The 20000-nt window shown below is 34.7% G+C and overlaps 2 protein-coding genes across 2 annotated transcripts in view; one reads left to right on the top strand and one right to left on the bottom strand.

Moving 5' to 3' along the window:
- Positions 1 to 16009, top strand: part of LOC142351266 (uncharacterized) — a 33223-nt gene extending 17214 nt beyond the window's left edge. Inside the window, exons 3-5 of the mRNA XM_075403406.1 lie at positions 1409 to 1657; positions 5049 to 5294; positions 15631 to 16009. Of these exons, the coding sequence (XP_075259521.1) occupies positions 1409 to 1657; positions 5049 to 5294; positions 15631 to 15914 (779 nt within the window). The 3' untranslated portion in view covers positions 15915 to 16009. The remainder of the gene's footprint in view (positions 1 to 1408; positions 1658 to 5048; positions 5295 to 15630) is intronic.
- LOC142351294 (uncharacterized) overlaps positions 1 to 18560 on the bottom strand; it is a 239527-nt gene extending 220967 nt beyond the window's left edge. The window contains exon 1 of the mRNA XM_075403408.1: positions 18261 to 18560. The gene's annotated coding sequence lies outside the window, so the exon portion shown is untranslated. The remainder of the gene's footprint in view (positions 1 to 18260) is intronic.
- Positions 18561 to 20000: the final 1440 nt, after the last annotated feature.

Genomic DNA, 20000 nt, shown 5'->3' with positions numbered 1-20000 from the left:
TTAAAAAAATTTCTGGTTCCCTGAATTGAAAATTCGAAATCTAACAACTCAAATTTTCCCAAAACGCTTCTGTCGAAGACACTGATTTTCTGAGTTAGTATTCCTGTCTTTAAAATTCGCAGAAATAACATTTTACAAAAAAATACTCGGACATTTTTCGGACTTCTGTTACCAAACCGGCTTTACTGAAATTATTGCAGTGTAGAACAGAGTGTAAAATTCACCAATTTCTAATACCAGACTCATTTTACCATTGACACCGCTTCTCAGATGCCAAATTGAAGTCCAGGAATACAAAAAGCATAGTTTCTGAAACTATGCGACAATTTATGAACTACAGTTCACTAAACAGAAAACTAGACCTAGAATGGACTGTGAATAGATTGGGAAAACCATATTAAAAAAATTCAAAAAAAAATCGTACAAAAAGTCGAAATTCCTCATGTGAACTAAAAACCACTAGCGAGACAGCAAACTTTTTTTTCAAACACCATTTTATCAATATACTTTAAATGTAGAGCAAAAAATTTCATATCCCGGTACTGCTTTTAAATTCTTTTCCTGTTTCGACATGACCAAAACCAGTACTTCAGTATGACTTCAAAAATCATTGCAATATATGAAGAGACCTTAAAAAGCCGGAAGGCTTCCTGAATTGGTTCTTAGTAAAATTATTTTGGCCTACCCAACGACTAACTAAATTTAGAAAATTTTTTAGATCAATTTGCCATTCAATTTGAGGCAACAAAATAGGAAACAGATGAGAAGCAAAAAGCAAATTTATATAACAATTTTTGGATCTATTCTGTTTCGGCCCCCCAGCTTAGTGAGCATAAATTTTTATGACCCCCAGCCGCACGTGCTATTTCTTAAATAGTAACGTGCTATATAACAACATAAAATTTGTAACTGGGGGTCATAAAAACACTGGGGGGGGGGAACAGAATAGATCCCATTTTTTAAAAATTTTTTTGACAAATTGCCTCTACAAATCATTTTTTACATAGAATAAACAGAATTTAGGCAAAAACAGGCTTCGAACAGAAAATTTGTACTCGGGTGAAGGGAACAGATCAGTCCGATGTCTAGGTTTTCAATATTTCAAACATTTGAAGAATCGTCGGTTTTTGTCGGTATAACTTTGTGATTTGTCAAAACTAATCAAAGCAGCTTATTTTTTCGTCGGTTTAAGTAGTTTTCATCAATTTTGAACGTTAGAAGCGTCAATTTCTGTCGTTTTCAAAACATAGTAATGTCATAATATGTCTTCAGAGGTCAGATCTGTCCCGGACCTCAGTTTCTGAAATATTTGAGCTCATTGCAAAATTTTACCTAAACTGAGCATTTAATTCTCGAGAAGAACGCTTTTAAACAGTCAGTGATGTAAAAGTGTGATGACCAAAAAAGGCTACTTACATTCCACACCCTGTGTGCAAACCCGACTCGTGCAAACCCCCTGAGGAGTACACACCCGGGGGCAACTTCGACGCCATGACCACAACAAGGAAAGACTACACTGCCAAGTGTATCGAGAGGACACCAAATTGTAAGCCAGATGACACTCGTATCCAGTCTGACATTCCGCTGTGTGCCACGACCGAGACCAGAGAAAATTACAGACCACATAATGGACGCAGACCTGATCTTATTGTACCAGGTATCCAACCGTTTTTAAAATATCAAAAAAATCAGAGTGGCGGTTGCTTCTGTTTACCAGGGTTAAGATGTCCACGCTAAGAATCCATTGATCGAAATGGGACCCTCTATATATTTCTTGAAATACCTTTGCCTTTTTTTGTTTTTCTCATGTTAGAAACCGACCAGACTGACTTCAAATCAAACGTCAAATACTGACAAATCAAAATTCCGTGCAATTGGACTCCGAGGAATATACATAAAAATTTTCAGCACAAAGCATATGGTTTTTTGCCTTCAAGACGGTTTGCAACAAATTGCTCACGAAAATTTTGAGTTCTGCCTGTATTCAGTGTTAACGTGTAGTCTTTTTACTTAGTCTCTATTTCGATTTTGTATAATGACATGCACATTTGGTTTCCTCCTAAGCAGCAGCGATTTAGACCATTTACCCTTTTTAAGTTGAAAGTATACGGTTGTTATGTCTAACTCTTTTAGAATATTTTTTTTCAAGAAAATAGTTGTAAAATGAGACCTGCTAATTTCAATCTTATTTTTTGCAACGTTTTAGCCATATCTCAACTAAGAGAGAAGTTGCATTCTTTTAAGTGAACTATACAGTAGTTTTTATTGCTGTTTCTTTTATTTGCATAATGGGTTTTTGATACAATTTTGAAAAAAAATTACACTTAATTTTTGACATTTCCCAACTTGTCGGCAAAAAGAGAGGTCTCAGCAAAGAGAGAGGTTAACTAGTGTTCTGTTAAGTGAGGGGTAATGTAATTTTCATTGCTGTTTTAACAATTTAAATGATGGGTTTTTGATACAACTGATGGGTTTTTGGGTTTTTGATGGGTTTTTGAGTTTTCACAAATTTTTACTTGTTTTTTTTTTTGAAATTTCCCACATTTTGTGAATGTTTTTTGCTGTCTTATCCAACCATCACATTAATGGCAGATTAATAACATTTCGATTACCACGTTAAGCGCGCTAAAACAAAGTGCGATTGAATTTACTCATTTTTTTAATTGAATTTTTTTTGATTTTATAGACTTTGACACCGTTTCCTCGCAAAACTGAACTGACTCGGTTCTTTTGCTGACTTTGTTCTGAACTGACTTGCTCTTTTTTGTAAAATGACCTTCTGAAAAATGACAAGGTCTTATGATTTTTTATGGAGATGTAAACGAAGCTAATGAGTGATTCCAGTTGATAGCTAATTGCTTTGAAAACCACACTGATTTCAAATCAAACGGCAATTACTGACAAATCAAACTTACGTGCATAATGCTACGTGCGACTTTTTATTTGATATTTTTCATGAGGTTGAAGGTTTTCAAGTCATTTGAATTTATCTGGTTTTGGTCATAAAAAAGTTTTCTAGTTATATCACTTTCTCTGTTGCCTGATATATCATCAACCAAGGCTTGATGACCCTCATCTACGGTTGAGCTTTTTGAACTCAGAGGGTGACTAATATTCAGTTTCACCCAGGCTGAGTCCCAGATTGGAAGGCAATATGTCCAGACCAAAATGAACGCACAAGGAGTGTTGTGCGTTCAAAATTACAAGATCTGAAAACACGATTGAATGCACGATAGTGTGGACATAGGCAACTTTGAACGCACTATAGTCTGGGCATAGGTAACTTTGAACGCACAAAATTCTGGATATACTGACACTGGAGAGCAAACAAGTGTATTGAAAAGAAAAAAGAATGACAAAAACAGATGAGCTCATGTTTGACTAAGCACTCCTACTAGAGTGCTCACTCAAGCAAAAGCTTTCTACGAAGAAAACATCAACGGACTTGAGATCAAAAGTTTTAAAACCTCAAACGCAGGAAAAGTTGCATCCAATGTTTAGCTTTGCCTTTGTTATTACTACGCCCAAATTTATAGACCAATGCTAAGGTTGCAAAACAAAATCAAGCATTAATTACTGGATGACTGGCACCCCCTTCAACAAAAATTTTCATGGAGCACTTTTTTTAAATTTATATTGTACCAACTGTTGGGGCAATTCATCACAACCGTCACCCGAGGATCCTTCTACTTGAAATTAATACTTTAAAAAGTGTGTTGTACAGCTTATATGAAAAAAGTCGATAGGTCTGGACATACGCACTTTTGAACGCACGCAAACCGCACAAAATTTTTTGATCGCACTGAAGTCTGGACAGATATATTTTCAAATGCACGATTGTCTGGACATGACATGAACGCAAAAATTTTCAAATTTTGAGCGCACGGATCTTGCTTTGGAAGGCAATAAACTCTGGTCATGTGTAATTTTGAACGCACGAAAGCCTGCACATAGGGTGTTTTGAACACACCAAGAACGCATAAATAATTTTGAACGCACAAAAGTCTGGACGTAGGGACAGTCCATCTGTGGCGGTCTGGACATAGACGTGCTTTGTCTGGTACTGTCTGTACATACGGACTTTTCTGCCTGGGGCCTCAACCTGGGTAGAGTGCTCACTCAAGCAAAAGCTTTCTACGAAGAAAACGTCAACTCACTTGAATTCAAAAGTTGCAAAACGTCGAACGAAGGAAAAGTTGCATCCAACACTTTGCTCTGTTTCGGGCAATTTCAGGCTTGGTATTAGAGAACATGGCTGATGTTGAAAAACAAAATCAGGCTTTAATTATTGGGTGACTGACACACACTTCAACCAAAATTTTCATCGAGCATCTTTTATTAATTTAAGATGTACCAACTGCTGGGGGCAATTCATCACAAGCATCACCCTAAGATATCTCTGCTTGAAATGAATACTTTATAAAAACGTTGTGTACATCTTATATGAACAAAACTGGCGATAGGTCTGGAAATAAACGCACGAAAATCTGGACATACGCACTATTGAACGCACAAAAAACGCTCAAAAATTTTTGACCGCACGAAAGTCTGGTCATAGTTGTTTTGAACGCAAGATAGTCTGGGCATGAACGCACAAATGTTCAAAATTTGAGCGCACAATTTTTGGCTTGGAACGCACAAAAGTCTGGTCATATATAAATTTGAACGCACGAAAGTTGTTTTGACTAAATTTGACGAAGGACGCACACATTTTCCTGAAGGCACGAATGTCTGGACATAGATACGTTCCTTCTGAACATATGGACTTTCGGTCTGGGAACTCAACGTGGGTAGGTCTTGACTCATAAAAAGACCATTTTCACCCATTTTCACCATTCATAAAAAGACCAAAATGCTCCAATCAATTGTTCCATGAGTAAAAATTCTAAATATTCCAAAACACTTAAGCTCGACCTTAGAGGTCATCTTGACTTTAACTTCAACCAATTTTTTGCTGCTTTGTAACGATAGTCAATACTGATCTTCCCATAAATATTTGAGGACTGTTTAAACTGGATTCCAAAGCATAGCTTGATTTACATTGCCAGGTGATAATCTGTGCAACAGAGGGGACATAGAAAGCATGACGACACACCGCAAAGACTACAAAGCAATGCCCAGCTGCAAAACGGAGAGCTGCAAGCCAGTTGAGAGTGCAAACCTATCCGGTGTGCCATTTGATGACAACACGGAGTTCAAGAGCAACTACAGGAACTGGTGCCAGAAACCGAGAGAGTCATGTGCACCAGTGGCTGAGTACAAACCGAGCGAGACTCCTTTCGATAGCAACACAGGTATAACTAAAAAATGCGAGTGAACTCCCAGATTGAGGTCCCAAACCAAAATGACCTTCGAGCAGACCGCCCCAGTCCAAAATGTACTCTGTGCAAGTATACCCAGATCACTGTCCCAATCATAGAATTTTGGTTTGAGCATACCTCCGATACACTAGTAGGGATCCGCTCGGAGGTCATTTCTGTCTGGGTTTTGTTATCTCAACTTGGGTTATGCTCCCTTTGTAGGTCATTTTTACCAAACCGACTAATATTTCAAAAATCAAATTCAGATATTTGGTCGCCCGAATAATAACGGGGAAAAGAGTGTGAAGAGTGTAAAAATAATATTTTTACACCGTTAGTGCCCACCTTATTAAGGGTGGAATTACCTGTTGAAATGTAATTTTAGTGGTGTAATTTTAAGATTTAACGGTGGAAGAAGAGTGGAATAACTTATTTTTACACTCTTTGGATTACACTGTTAAAACTTATTTTTACACTCTTTATTACACCGTTAAAACTTATTTTGTGGCGTTTTGTGGCCCTTAAGTTTGTATAGTTCGGCAAGTTATGAGACAAATTCTAAACCTGCTGCATTGGAACTAATATTTTACTCAAAACAAGGCGGCTCGTTAATGTGCGTTCGCACATGATGTTCCGACCCGAGCTCATCTACATTTTTGACTAAAATGTCAACCAAATCAAGAGATAACAAAAATAGATGTTTGAGTTTAAAACAATCGTTACACATTCTATCTACTAATTGAATTACTAATGCCATGCTTCATTACAGCACCAACGTGACCTGACATTGAAGAGACTAGAAAAAAAATAGCACCAACAAAATTTTGGCGGCAAAAAATGAATATCTAAATTTAAAAGCACCTGGTAACAACGTCAAAATGCAGTCAGATAAAACCTTAACTACACAAGTTTACCTTTTACTAACTATACAGCAGATGAAAAGTTTTCTTAACGAGACTAGGTAACAAGCCGACAAAAAGAACGAACAGTGAGGCGAAACTTAAAAATTAATCAACATTTTTTGCACCAAGAAAATTCAAAAATCTTAAAAAACATTGGTTTTTAATAAAAAAATCCTTGATAAATTACTAAAAAGTCATTACAAAACCAAAAGCACCCGTCTGTGGTCAGACTATGCCATAGAAACAAACTAAAGAGAAACTCAAAAAATTACAAACGATTTGCGAAAACACAAACCTTTGCTACCATTAAAATCAATAGCTATCATCTGAATATGTATTTTTAATTCAGTTGTTATTTCTGCTATTTCAGTTGAAGGATTTATACTGAAAGATTAAATAAGTTTACTTGGGCCACATTTAAAAACCATTGGGATCTGTTATTACGCGATTGTTCTGAAGGAAGAGAAAAAGAAACGCAAAAAATGGCCATTCAATAAACGTTCAGAAAAACGAAACAACAGTGGCACATAATATCAATATATATGTTATTTCTTGAAATACACGAAATTCGATGGGACATCTGATTGATGAATAGAAGTTAAATTTGACGAAAGGAACCTATTCGCTATATACTGAATGTTTCGAGCAACATCATTCATTCAGTCCTCAATTACAAGCCTATGAGATCTGTGAGCAATTTACGGCTACCTAAAGAACAAAAACAGCGAATTCAGGAAAAAAAATTGAGCGACAAAAGGGTCGAAGGCATTAAAAAAATGAACTTTTCACTAAACACTCTTCAATTTTAAATTAATTTTTCAGGAGCAATGGGAAAACCTTTTTTATCAATATAATTTCAAAAAATCAACAAATATAAACAAATACATTAGACGCACGAAAATTGCGGGAAAACACGTATTATCAACGCCATTAAATTCATTAGCCTTCAACGGAAGCCAGTATATACAATAAATGATGCCTCGAGGGGACAATAAGTTTTTTTGCCAATCGTATTTCATCAATAAGACCTTACAACAAGTTAATGACTATGAAAACAACAACAGAGAGAGGCAAAAACCACAAATTCAGTAGAAAAGTGCCTGAAGAAAATGTCGAAGCAACTCAAATCATAAGCTCTTCCCTGAAAACTTTATTTATGATCCGTTGAACTTCTTCCCTAAACCAATAGGGACTCTCAGCAATAAGATGATGTGATAAGATTTCAAAAGGATCGAAAAACAAAATAAAGTACCCAAAAAAAATATGAATTCTCGTGGCATTGATGTTTTAAAACTAATAGGTAGAAGATAAAACCGCTAACCAGATTAATTTTGGCTATAGTAGAACGGAAATGGATTCTGTTAGAACCAACAATGACCAAGAGTATTGACGAAAAAAAATTAGGAATGGTTGAATTTCAAAAAAGTTTCGAAAAATTATTTTTAAACCCTTAACAGCCAGTAAACTCAATCTTTCATCGGAGCTCAATGACGATGCTCAGATATAACCCATAGGGAGGAAAATGATGTCTGTCATGCATAGATAGTTAAAAAGACATCACAATAAGTCTTATGACAGAAAACAATAACAAAAACAGCAAAAACTAAAATTCAGTAGAAAAATGCGAGAAGAAAGTGTCGAAGACAATTAAACCATTAGCTATTCTCTGAAAACTTTCTCTGTGATCCACTGAACGTCCTCTCTAAGCCAATTGGATTACAATAATCTTTGGATAATGTGATAAAGAGTTCAAAAGTGACCAATAATTCAAAAAATCCAAAAAAAAAATTTAAAAAAATTGAAATCTTTGTCATTGAAGTCATATAACCAATAGCTAGAAGATAAAACAGCTAAACAGAATATTTTTAGTCGCAGTAAAAAGCAAGTGGGTCCAGTCAATACTGAAACTCACTAACAGTTCAAGAAAAATTTAGGAATTGTTATTGTTCAAATAAAATTTTCGAAAAATGATTTTTATTTTAACAGACATTAAATTCAATAGCTTTCAACGGAAGTCAATAAAAACGCTCAAAGATGCCCCGGTGGCAGTACATTTATGTTTGTCATGCATAGGTATTCATTATGAGATCACAGTAAGTATAATGACTATTAAAACAACAAAAAAAAACAGGAGAAAACCAAAAAATCAGTAGAAAAGTGCAAGAAGAACGTGTCGAAGCCATTTAAACCATAAATTTTTGTTTAAAATTTTTATTGGTCATCCACAGAACATCGTTTTTAAGCTAATGGGAACTGTCAATATTTGGATAATGTGATAAGATTTCAAAAGTAACCAATAATACGTAAAAATCCAAAAAAAAATTTTAAAAAATTGAAATTTTTTGTCATTGAAGTCATATAACCAATAGATAGAAGATAAAACCGCTAACCAGTTTAATTTTGGTTGCAGTAGGAAGGAAGAGGGTGCTCTCACCCCTGGACTGACTTACAATTCACTATAATAAGATTATGATTCTTTAATATTCAAAAAAAAAATTCGAAAAATTATTTTTTAAGTCTTAACAGCCATTAGCCGCCCCCTCAAGGAAATAGACATGTTCACTTAATGCTCATTATGGAACATATTGCACTGTTAGTCAATGAATCCCTACCATAGGACTCCAAAAAAAATAGTAAAACTTCAAAAAGAAATTCAAAATTTCATTCAAAATTACGAAAACTCAGAATCGAAGCCAAAAAAAAACATGAGCAATTCCTTGAAAACGACGTTTTTTGTTCATTGCGCTTCATTCGACTATAAAGGAGTTTTGTCATTAATAGAACGTCGATATAAAATGTGACTTGTCTCTAGGTGACTTAAAAAAGCAAAAAAGAGAAAAGTTTTATTAAAAAAAGGGCTCTCAATTAGAGTTCGATTTTTTTTTGATAGTGAACTTCCCTATGAGACCAGAACTAGTCTTTCTATCGCCTTGCATTCAACTTTTACGAACTCAAAATTTATTCTTTTTATAGAAATTTGAATTAATGTTTTCGTAAAAAAGATCTTAGTTTGAAGAAAATTGTACTAAAAGTGAACAATCATGCTAAAGATCCCATTGTTCACACAAAACTTCAATCCTCGATAACTCCTCGAAAAAAACGAAATTCAAAAAAATCTTTTTACTTTTGAATTCTACGCTGGACCAGCTTTTTAATGATACCACTCACATTTCTCTACGACGAATATATCGATCGGCCAAAATTCACTGAACAAAAAAAAAAAACCCATTTGAGTATATAGTTCCTTCCCCCACAAGTGGGGTCGGAACAATAATTTCAACGTAGAATGATGATAGACTCCATGACACAAAAACAAAGTCTCTGACATTATTGCTCTGCTTAAGAGCTAACTATTAAACAGAGCAATAATGTCAGAGACATTTTTGTGTCATGGAATCAAGATCAATTCCCGCACTTACTCCGCGACGCAATTATGTTGTACTTAATTCCCCCACTTCATCGCGACGCAATTACTCCGCGACTCCACTGAATCAGTGTATGTTGTTTCTTCTTCCAATTATAATGTTCATGTCACTCTTTGGAATTTACAGTTTGTGACTGATATTACTCAATCGAGCATGATGTCTTAACGTGAACAAAAAAGAATGTAGTTCAACTGGACATAAGTGCTCACCGACTGCTTTCCAAGGTAGCCTCGGTAATTACCAAATGCAATTTATCTTTACAGCAGCAATTAAATTAAATGCTTGATCTGAGCATACTTGCTCCCTGCTAATATATATTTACTTTAACTTTTGAACGCACGATATCTTTTATCGGTTTTAATTTGTATCAAACAACCTGATCAGTAAGCACTACCGACAAATACCTCTCCCTTAGCTAATCAAACCAACAAAGACCGATCTATAAAAGTTGTATCGAAACCGCCACCCTCCGCCCACTCGCACTTCCCCTCCCTTAAACTAAAAGGAAAGAACGAATGCTTTCCAGCCGTATGTTACAACGAAACCTTTCTCATGGGTACCTAATGAACGTTTTGAAACTGTCGCTGCCTTCTGTGAACAAATGTGAGCATATGCCTTCCACATGGACTGAGATGAGAGGGCTAGTCCATGTGTGAAAATGGCTGCAATCATCTCGGCACAAAACCTACTGCCCATTGCTAAGCTAGCCTTCAACTTATTATTAATAAGCCGGACGTTCGCACTGTGAAAAGTGTTCGAAGTTTTTGACCGGCTGCCAGGTTCTCACAGAACCACACCCGAATTCTGAACTCGATTCAAATGGCAACTCCTGGTTTAGAACTATATCTGTAGACTAATTCACGTGCGCGGTCATTTTAATCATGACATGTGAGTTAGTTGAAATTTTCATCTTGTTATGTATGTTCGATTAATGATGTCTGTGCAGACAGAACCCATTAGTTCAATACTCATGCTCATTGGAATTACAGTCGGTATTTGTAATGCGGATGATCTGCGAAGACTGTTTTACTATTTTTATCTTGGTTCAGCTCTGTTTTGAACGCCAAGTTAATGTACCACTGCTGTGCTACTCTGCAACGAATGTAGGGGTTGCTCTGTTTCTTTTACAGCCATGATCCGACTGGAGAAATTCATTTTAAATAGACAGCTTCATAAGTGTCTTTAATATACAATTCTCCGGGTTGATTTTAAATAATCATGACACTCTTGATTTTTTGCAGCAATTGTCAAGTTTTTCTTATCTTCCATTAAAACAAAGAGCTAGCCGATAAAAAAACTTTTAGCAGCTCTCAACGGCCCGTTGGTTTTTAACCCCTTTCTCACTGCCCTTAAAGTCCTGGTCCTTAGTCTCCGCATGGCGAGGTGACCAAATGAAGATTTTAAGGCAACCGCCAAATGAAAACTACCCTATCAGACGTAATATACGAGGTCTTGATTCGTTTTGCGAAAATTCTCATTTCGACTGGTGTGTCGAATCATAAACCCACTCTTTCAAATTGTGAGCCCACAATGTCAAGTGTTTAGTCAACAAAGAAGCGTTATTTCGATTCATGGTCGAATGATTCACGCCTCATAGCCTCGCTGCATCAAAAATTAAATTGGCTAATTCGTACCGAGATAACTTTGCAGAACGACAATTTTTTCACCGTTTCATGCATCAAATTGATGACTTCATTGAGACTGTTCGCTATCATAAACTAGTGGCCAGCGAAGGCAACACTGCAGAAATTCGAGCTTGCGCGCATCTGTACTTTGGCAAGATTTATCACATTTTCCCCAGTGAATTTTTTAGTGGATGTTGCAGAAAATTTGACATTATAGGCGGCATTGGACAAATGAATTTCAACTTCCATAAAAAATTTTTTCTTATCGTAGTCGAGCATGCCCCATTTTTCCACAGTTTCGTACGTCAAATAAAGGCTGACTGTATTTTGATGCGCACAAATTCGAATCACGACAGTTTCATCTCTCAGCATCTGATCATGGCCATTTTTGTTCCCACGGTTCACAATTCTACCATCTTACTTGTCTTTGTTGGATAATATTTTCAAAAATTCTCGTCACTGCCGTTTTCTGGTCATGATCGTGACTTCTTGTATGGTCCCACAGCACTGAAAAAGGAACTCGTTTTGTCGAATTATTTCGCAATCGTTCGTATTAACTCAAAGTATGGTCATTTTTTGTACGGGTTGCATTTTGTGGCAAAGTTACTTGGCTCTCGTGGCATCCGATTCCTTCCAACTTCGATACAATTTTTTTCACGACAGAAAGTACTTTAGAGAGAGAAATTGTTGAAATTTACAGCAAAACTTGTTCAAACCAGACCAATAAGAGAATTCCAAAATTTGAGTTAAAAAACAGTTTTAATAGTATAATAGTGCTCATTGGAAACAAATTTTACTTCATTTTGTCCTTTGAGTTTCAAATTTAATTTAATAATGCCCGAGCCGAAGTGCCAACTGAATAGCCCTGAATATTGTATAATGTAATATAACAAGGAGGCTCGCTAATGTGCGTTCGCACATGATGTTCGACCCGAGCTCATCTACATTTTTGCCTGAATTGTCAACCAAATGAAGAGATAACAAAAATAGATGTTTGAGTTTAAAAACATCGTTACAAAACCTAAATACTAATTGAATTACATAATGCCAGACCTCATTACAGGTCTAATTAAAAAAACTAAGAGAAAAGAAAACAAAACGGCAAAATAAGCAAAAAAAAGAGTTTTACGATAACTAAATACCTGAATTCAAAAGCACCTAGTAACAACGTCAAAATTTAATCGGATAAAACCTTAACTAGACAAAATTAATTTTTTTCCAAACAAAACAACCAAATTCAAAAATCAATCAACATTTTGTAAACCAAATAATTTCTGAAGTGTTAAAAAACATTGGCTTTTAAAAATAAAATTCTTGATAAATTTACTGAATTTCTTTTCTGAAACCAATACGGCCGGTCTTTGGTTAGACAAAGCCATAGGGACAGACTAAAGACGCACAAACTCAAAAAAAAAAACAAACAATTTGCGAAAACACAAATTTTTGCAGCCACTAAAATCATCAGGTGATATCCGAACATTATATGTTTTTCTTTCTATTTTAATTTATACTAATTCAGCTAAAGCTAGACTGAATGATCAATTAAGTCCGTTTGGGCCAAATTTGAAAGTCATTTGGATTTGTTAATAATCGAATGTGCTATAAGAGGAGAAATGGAAACACAGACACAGCACTCACAAAAGTTTATGAACACTCATATTGTCCCAACAACAAAATATCAATTACAACAAAATATCAACAAAATTCCTTGTATTTCAAACTAAATTTTTGAAATACGAGGAATTGGATTGGACTTCTCAATAATGAGAATAATTTACAAGTTGACGAAAAGAACTGACTAAAGTTTAAAAAATCTCTGAAAATGTCTATCATTACCTTAAGACTATTCGCTTCCAAGTGACTGCTTCGGGTAAAATTGCTCACTAATCTTTCATTACAAGGCTATGTGACCGGTCAGCAATTTACGGCTACCTAAAGTATTAAAAAAAGAGGCAAAAACTCTTAATTCGAAAAAAAATTGAGCGAGAAAAGTGTCGAAGGCATTAAAAAATGAACCTTTCAGTAAAAAATTCTTTATTCGCAACTAATATTTTAACAGCGAGGAGATTTTTCTTTCATTAACAAAATGACTTCAAGAAATCAACGATTATGAATAAATACAATAAACCACGAAATTTTTTATGAAACAAATAGTATCAACGCCATTAAACTCAATAGCTTTCAACTGAAGTTAATGAATCCGCTAAGTTATGCCTCAATGAGACAACAAGGATTTCTGTCATTCATAGGTTATCATTAATTCTCTACTCTAAGTAGTTTTCTATGAGAACAACAACAAATAAAGGCAAAAAGCAAAAATTGAGAAGAAAAGTGCAAGAATGAAGTGTCGGAGCCAATAAAACCACAACTTTTTATCAGAAAACGTAACTACGATCCCTTAGATGTCTTCTCCAAACCAATGGGAGCTATCATTATTAGGATAATATGAAAAGATTTCAACAGGAACCAATAATACAAAAAGATCCAAAAAGTTTATTTTTTTTAATCTTGTGGCACCGGATTCATAAAACCAATAGTTAGAAGCTGAAAACCCTAACGACAGTAACTTTGGTTAGAGTAGAATGAAAGTTGGTCTTGTCATTGCTAAGACTGAATCAGAGTTGAAAACAATAAATTTAAGATCGGTTAATTTTCAAAAGTATTTCAAAAAATTATTTTCAAAGACTTAACAGCCATTTAATTTAACAGCTCTCAACAGAAGTTAATAAATACGCCCAGTTATGCCGCAATGGGAAAATAATGATGTGCTTTATGCATAGGTAAACAATAAGACATCACAATAAGACTTTTGACAATGAAAACAACATCAAATACAGGCAAAAGACACAAGAATTATGCAGAAAAGTGCGAGAAGGAAGGGTCGAAGCCATTTAAACCGTAACCTTTTATCTGAAAAATTTATCTTCAATCCAATCAACGTTTTCCTTAAGCCAACTGGAGCAACCAATATTAGTATAATGTGATAAGATTTCAACAAGGAACCAAAAATACAAAACATATCCAAAAAAAAATTTTTAATTTTTTTTTGAAATCTTGTGACATCGATAGTAAAAAAACCAGTAGTAAGAAGACAAAACCGCTACACTGATTAGATTTGGTTGCAACAGAAAAGACCTGGGTCTTGTCTTCACTGACACGGACTTACAGTTCACAAAATTAAGCTTAAGGTCGGTAATTGTTTAAAAAAAATTTTTAAAAAATTGTTTTTGAAGTCTTAACAGCCATTAGCTGTCAAATCAAAGCATTAGATAAGATCACCTAATGCTCATTGCAAAACTCATTGCATTTTAAGTCAACACGAGTGTATCATATGAATTCAAAAAATTAGTAAAACCTCAAAAAGAACATCAAACTTTTATTAATAATTACAAAAACTCCGAGCCAAAGCCAAAAAAAAACATGAGAAATTCCTTGAAAACGAATCTTCTGTTCTTTGGGCTTCATTTGACTGTAAATGAGATTTTTCATTAACGGAATCTCGATATGAAAGTGACTAGTCTCTAGGTGACCTAAAAAGAAACAAAAAAGATAAAGTTTTCTAAGAAAAACAGCTCTCAAATATAATTGGAATTTTTTGATATTAAATTTCCCTATGACAACCAGAAATAGTCTTTTTATTGCCTTTTGTCTATTAGGAACACAAAATGAATTCATTTTGGGGCTGGAAATGTAATTTTGAATTTATATTTTTATTAAAAATTGATAATTTGTAGAAAATTTACACTAAAAGTGAACAAAATCATGCCAAATATGCGGTGTTCACACAAAACTTCAATCCTCTATAACTTCTCAAAAAATACGAAATTGAAAAAAATCTTTTAACTATCGAATTCTGCGCTGGGCGGGCTTTTTAATGATATCACTCACATTTCTCTACGATGAATATATCGATCGGGCAAAATTGTATTAACAAAAAAAACCATTTGAGTATATACTTCTTCCCCCACAAGTGGGATCGGAACAATAAGAACGCTGCGTTTTAAATAACAAAATATCACTGCATACCACTGGTGAAATTTTATCGATAAAAGCAAACTGAAATTATGTAAAAATTTGCTGTAAATGCATTTGATCTTATCTAGAGTACAGTCGTTATTTTTTCTAATGATAGGTGGCGCAGTGCCTGAAGACTCTACTTAGGGTAATTTGATGTCGAAAAAATTTCACCATTCAACAGTATTTTTGCTGTTATTCATCAGCCTGGGTATTACGTTTATGAAACCGACTTTCTTGATAACATTGATAATCATCATCAGCACGTGCTTCTTGGGGGTGAAAATAATATGCAGCCACTAAACTGAGGGGGGGGGGGGGGGGGGGCAACGGAATTATTCCAAATTGTATTTCATGTTTGTAGCATACAACACAAACTACAAAGCACACGAGTTATGCAAAGTGAAGTCGTGCAAACCAGAAGAGTGTCGGACTGAAGTGTGTGATTTCAAAAGTGAAACAGAGTACAAGACATCTTATAACTACAAGAAGGCCGCTTGTTGTCCAGTGCTGAACCTTGCTGGCCTGGGATACGAGTTTGTTCAGCAGACATGCGATGGTCATCAAGTGTTTACCAAGTTCTGTGAGGATCCGATGTGCCCATCGCAGAAGCAGCACAATGAGGACTTCAAAAAGAAACCTCTCTAAGAGGATATCCTGCAATTCTCCCTTTCGGTTTAACCCCCTATATCATATAAGCCCAATTAAATCACCTCTCTGTCTATTTCTCCAGGATTTTAATAGTGAACAATATTGGTACAATTAACATTAAAAAAAAACATGCGCAGGGTTTGGGTAAGAAGTTTTAGGATCATTGCCCAGAAATATGAGATTTGTAGGGTTCGGTGAAAGATTTTTTGCGTGAAAAGATGGCGCTGTGAAATGGTGTAGGTAAGAAAATAATATTGAGTTTCAAATGGGAGAGGGATAAATGAATTGGGGTGAAAAAGAGTAGAGCCCTCTAAGAAAGACAATGAATAATTCTAGGGATTCAACTGATCAATATCAAATTTGACTCTTTTAGGCCCATTCTACCGTCCACTTTCAACATGTTCTCCGAATTTTCTAAGATTCTTTTGCATTGAAATAATTCAAAGTTTGTCAGCGTTAACCTCCACTAGTTCTGTTGATTATCTTCCGATTTCTGTTTTTTTTTTTAAATTTTGTTCAGGACAATGTATGATCAAGCTCAAAATCTTTTTAATTGATTTTAATCGAAAGAGCCAGATGGTAAATGTCAAGTGATCATCCTCTAAATCCTCGTGTTCATCTTACAATACCAAACAAAAGAGTCAAATTTATTTTTAAACTCAAACAATACGAGTGATATTATTCAAATTTGGAACTTTTTGTGAATGAAAATAAAAATGTCTATATACGTTTAGTTATCATATTTAGATATATATAAGTCGATATTAAAATAAAAAAATGAGTTGTCGCGTTTAATTTAATTTTTTCATAAACAGGTGCTTCAACTCACAGAATAAATGGTTTTGCACATTTCTGTTTGAATTTAAATATTATAAAATGTTTTTAATTCAATTTGAACTTAAAATTCTCTAAATGTTAAACACAATCAGGAAACTAAAAACTTATTTTCAGAACTATCTTTAGTTCTAGTTTTTTGCCTATTTACTGGGATATACACATTTGGTCTGCGCTTCACTAAAAAGTATCTCAAAAACTACCACAAAATATTTCGTGCAAAGTTTCTTCGCACACTTTCTAATCATTCGCACACTTTCTAATCACAGTAAAAACACTTTATGCCGAGAAGCGATAATTTTAAAAACTCTAAACGGCAGTAAAGTTCTAAACTGCCTCAATGAAAATTGGTTGACGTAAGATGCTAAGTAAGGCTAGACTTAGACGCCATTATTTCGTCCTAATAATTAACATTGTAGATAGAAATTTTTGCCTGTCTCCGTTGGATTGGAGACCATAAAAGAGTCTAAAGTATGCCATATACTCTCGAATATTTTAACTTACCAAGCACAAAAGTCATTTCATTTGTACCGACTTGGATTTCAAACATGGTGTCCAGAATCTTGGCGTCCTTAAACAACAGTTTATTTACACACTTTCCATTGCCTTTGCTGTTTTTATGCTTAGTAAAATATAAGGAAACTAACTACGTTTAAAAGTAACCGCGGGATCTTGGCTTACTAGAAGGAAACTTTTTGGAAGGAAAAACACTTACTTGCCAGAAATTGATGATTCTAACTTTGCCAAAGAAAGCTGATTTCTTTGAAAGAATGACTCAGGGGAACTATTTAACTTCGATTGGATACATCACTGGAGAAACTGAGTCCGCCGGGCCAGGTTTAGTTTAGTCGATAAATTAATGTAAGAAATGCGGTAAATAGGCTTGAAAAATAAAAGTTTTTAACCGCAAAGCGCCTGCATCTGTCAGTGATGAATCCCGTAAATACGGTGAATATATGAAAAATTTGCGGTTTTCAGGGCTAAAGTGTTGCAAGATTTGCATCTTTTAGCTGTAAAATTTTTATTTTCATCGCATTCATCGAAACCCCTTTAAAAAGGAGTCTTACGTATTGGGGATCGCACCTCTGACTTCCTGCATGCCAACCAATTTTTCTTCCGCTGCGCAACCTGTCACTTACTAGTACGATTTTTCAATTGAATTTAAATCAGATTCACTTCACTTATGGAACATATACTGCTGGTCCGTACATTAGATACTTAAACGACGGGGTTAATCGCGGGACCACATGTATAACTTGAGAGTTCAACCCCTAGTTCTACTCTTGGTATATAGTTAAGTATTAAAGAAAGTTAAATGCAAATATGAATTAATAAGTTATGTTAAACAGCATCAATTATGAACCGAGCATGAAGGGATAGAATAATTAAAGTTGTTAAGACTGAGATAGCACTAAATAGTACAGGTTGAGTTATTCTAAGTTAACTTGTAACTTAGATAGAGTTTAAGAGATGTTAAATTATAACTTAGAGAAGTTAAGTTAAACTTACCTGATTTCCAATTTTGTGCTAAGTTAATATTTTATGACTTAGAGAGTTCTTAGTTAAGAACAAGTCACAAAATATTCTAAGTTAGAAAAATATCTCAAGTAAGCTGAGATTGAGCAAGGGAACAATACGGGAGTATGATTTTAATATCAGAAGTTATCAGGGACCAAAAAGTGTTGGTAGTTGAGCGTGCAAGCTCCTTTTATACTTGCGGACACGTGGTTCTCAAGTATCCTATTGGATAGAGATAACAGTGTCGACAGAGTTACCAAGGTTAACTTGGTGTTATCTGTGTGGCGTGATAATATCACGTCATAGTATTCTCAGTTTTAGTTAGTGATCTTAAAATAGTAGCTTATTCAAAACTACTTAGTAATTCGTTCACAGGTTAAAATGGACTTTGTCCAAATCAAGTTTGTGCTTCACGCACTATAACGTAAATTCTCAAAATAGCACTAAGATTATCAAATAGTGTTACTGAGTGTAGCACACTTCAGTACAAACATATATGCTTTTAATTTTTGTAAGATTTCCGGTTTTTAGTAGTGAATTGTTGAAAGATTAGGTTTTTAAGCGTTGGAATTTTAATTTTCACCACCAAAGCGGTAGAAAAAATGTTCCTCGCTACCAAAACAGGAAACAGTGAACAAAATTACCACTACAAAGCTCAAATCTTACACAAAAATTCAACGCAATAACATTTACTGTAGTTTACGTGACCTGTGATCTGAGGTTTTTAGCCGTGAAATTTCTGTTTTCACCGCTTTCACCGCATTAACGCAATTGTTTTTTTAAAAATTTGTCATTCTTGTCAGACTATGCATTTAAAACGAACACGAAATGGGGGAAAAATCAGTAAGTTACATTCACAAAATGTTTGCCAACTTGTATTTTTGTACTCACAATCATTTACAGAAATTTTATGCAGTTCTGAAGCTCAGATCTTCAGAATCTCTCCAGGCTTTGGGACAATTGTTCATGCACACCATGACTGCAATTGAGACGGGTAAACCAAGACTATCCAATTTAAGCATAGATGCTGTAGTAGTTCGATGTAAATTATCATAGTTACGCTTCATTCTAAGAAAGTTATGAATGTATTCAGAGCGTTTCATTGGAGAGAAGCCCCAGAGAAAACCGAGAAGATAAATTGGATCGAGTCTTTTTATACATTTGAGGCAGAATTGAGCAAAAATTGCTGTCGAATGAATTAAGAGCATTATAAATACAATAGCCAACAGATTTCAATAACATAGCCTAGAGAGTTTCCTAGACCCACTGTTCCAAAACAAGAATGAAAAAATGAGACGAAATAGAGAAATCTCATTTTTGTATCAAAATGAAACACAAAATTTTGATTCTGAAAATGCTGTACGACAAATAAATCGTTTCATTTAGCTGTCCTCCAACAATTATCATTTAATGAAACATAGCACAACGAATACCGGAAGCAAGTCGAATAGCCGTTGAGTTTCGGAACAAACTACAAAATCGTAACAAAAAGTACAGACATAAACCCCAGAAAACGAGCACATGTTTGATTATTATTAATTTTGTTCCACAAAATGATAGCATCTCGCAAAATTTAATATAATGAGAAAACAAGCCGTTATTCGAATCAAAAGCGCAAAATTTTATCGAGAAACAACACTCGCCGTCTTTTTTAAAATCAATTTAGGATTTTCATATCTTATTTGTTAAAAGTTTTAATAGTGAGTTCATTTGCTTACAAATTGGCCGCCC

This window comes from Convolutriloba macropyga, chromosome 1 (genome assembly GCF_964194025.1).
Source record: "Convolutriloba macropyga chromosome 1, txConMacr16.3, whole genome shotgun sequence".
NCBI classification, from domain to species: Eukaryota; Metazoa; Xenacoelomorpha; order Acoela; family Convolutidae; genus Convolutriloba; species Convolutriloba macropyga.
The sequence above is the reverse complement of the archived record's forward strand: the minus strand, read 5'-3'. Positions and strand labels throughout refer to the sequence as shown.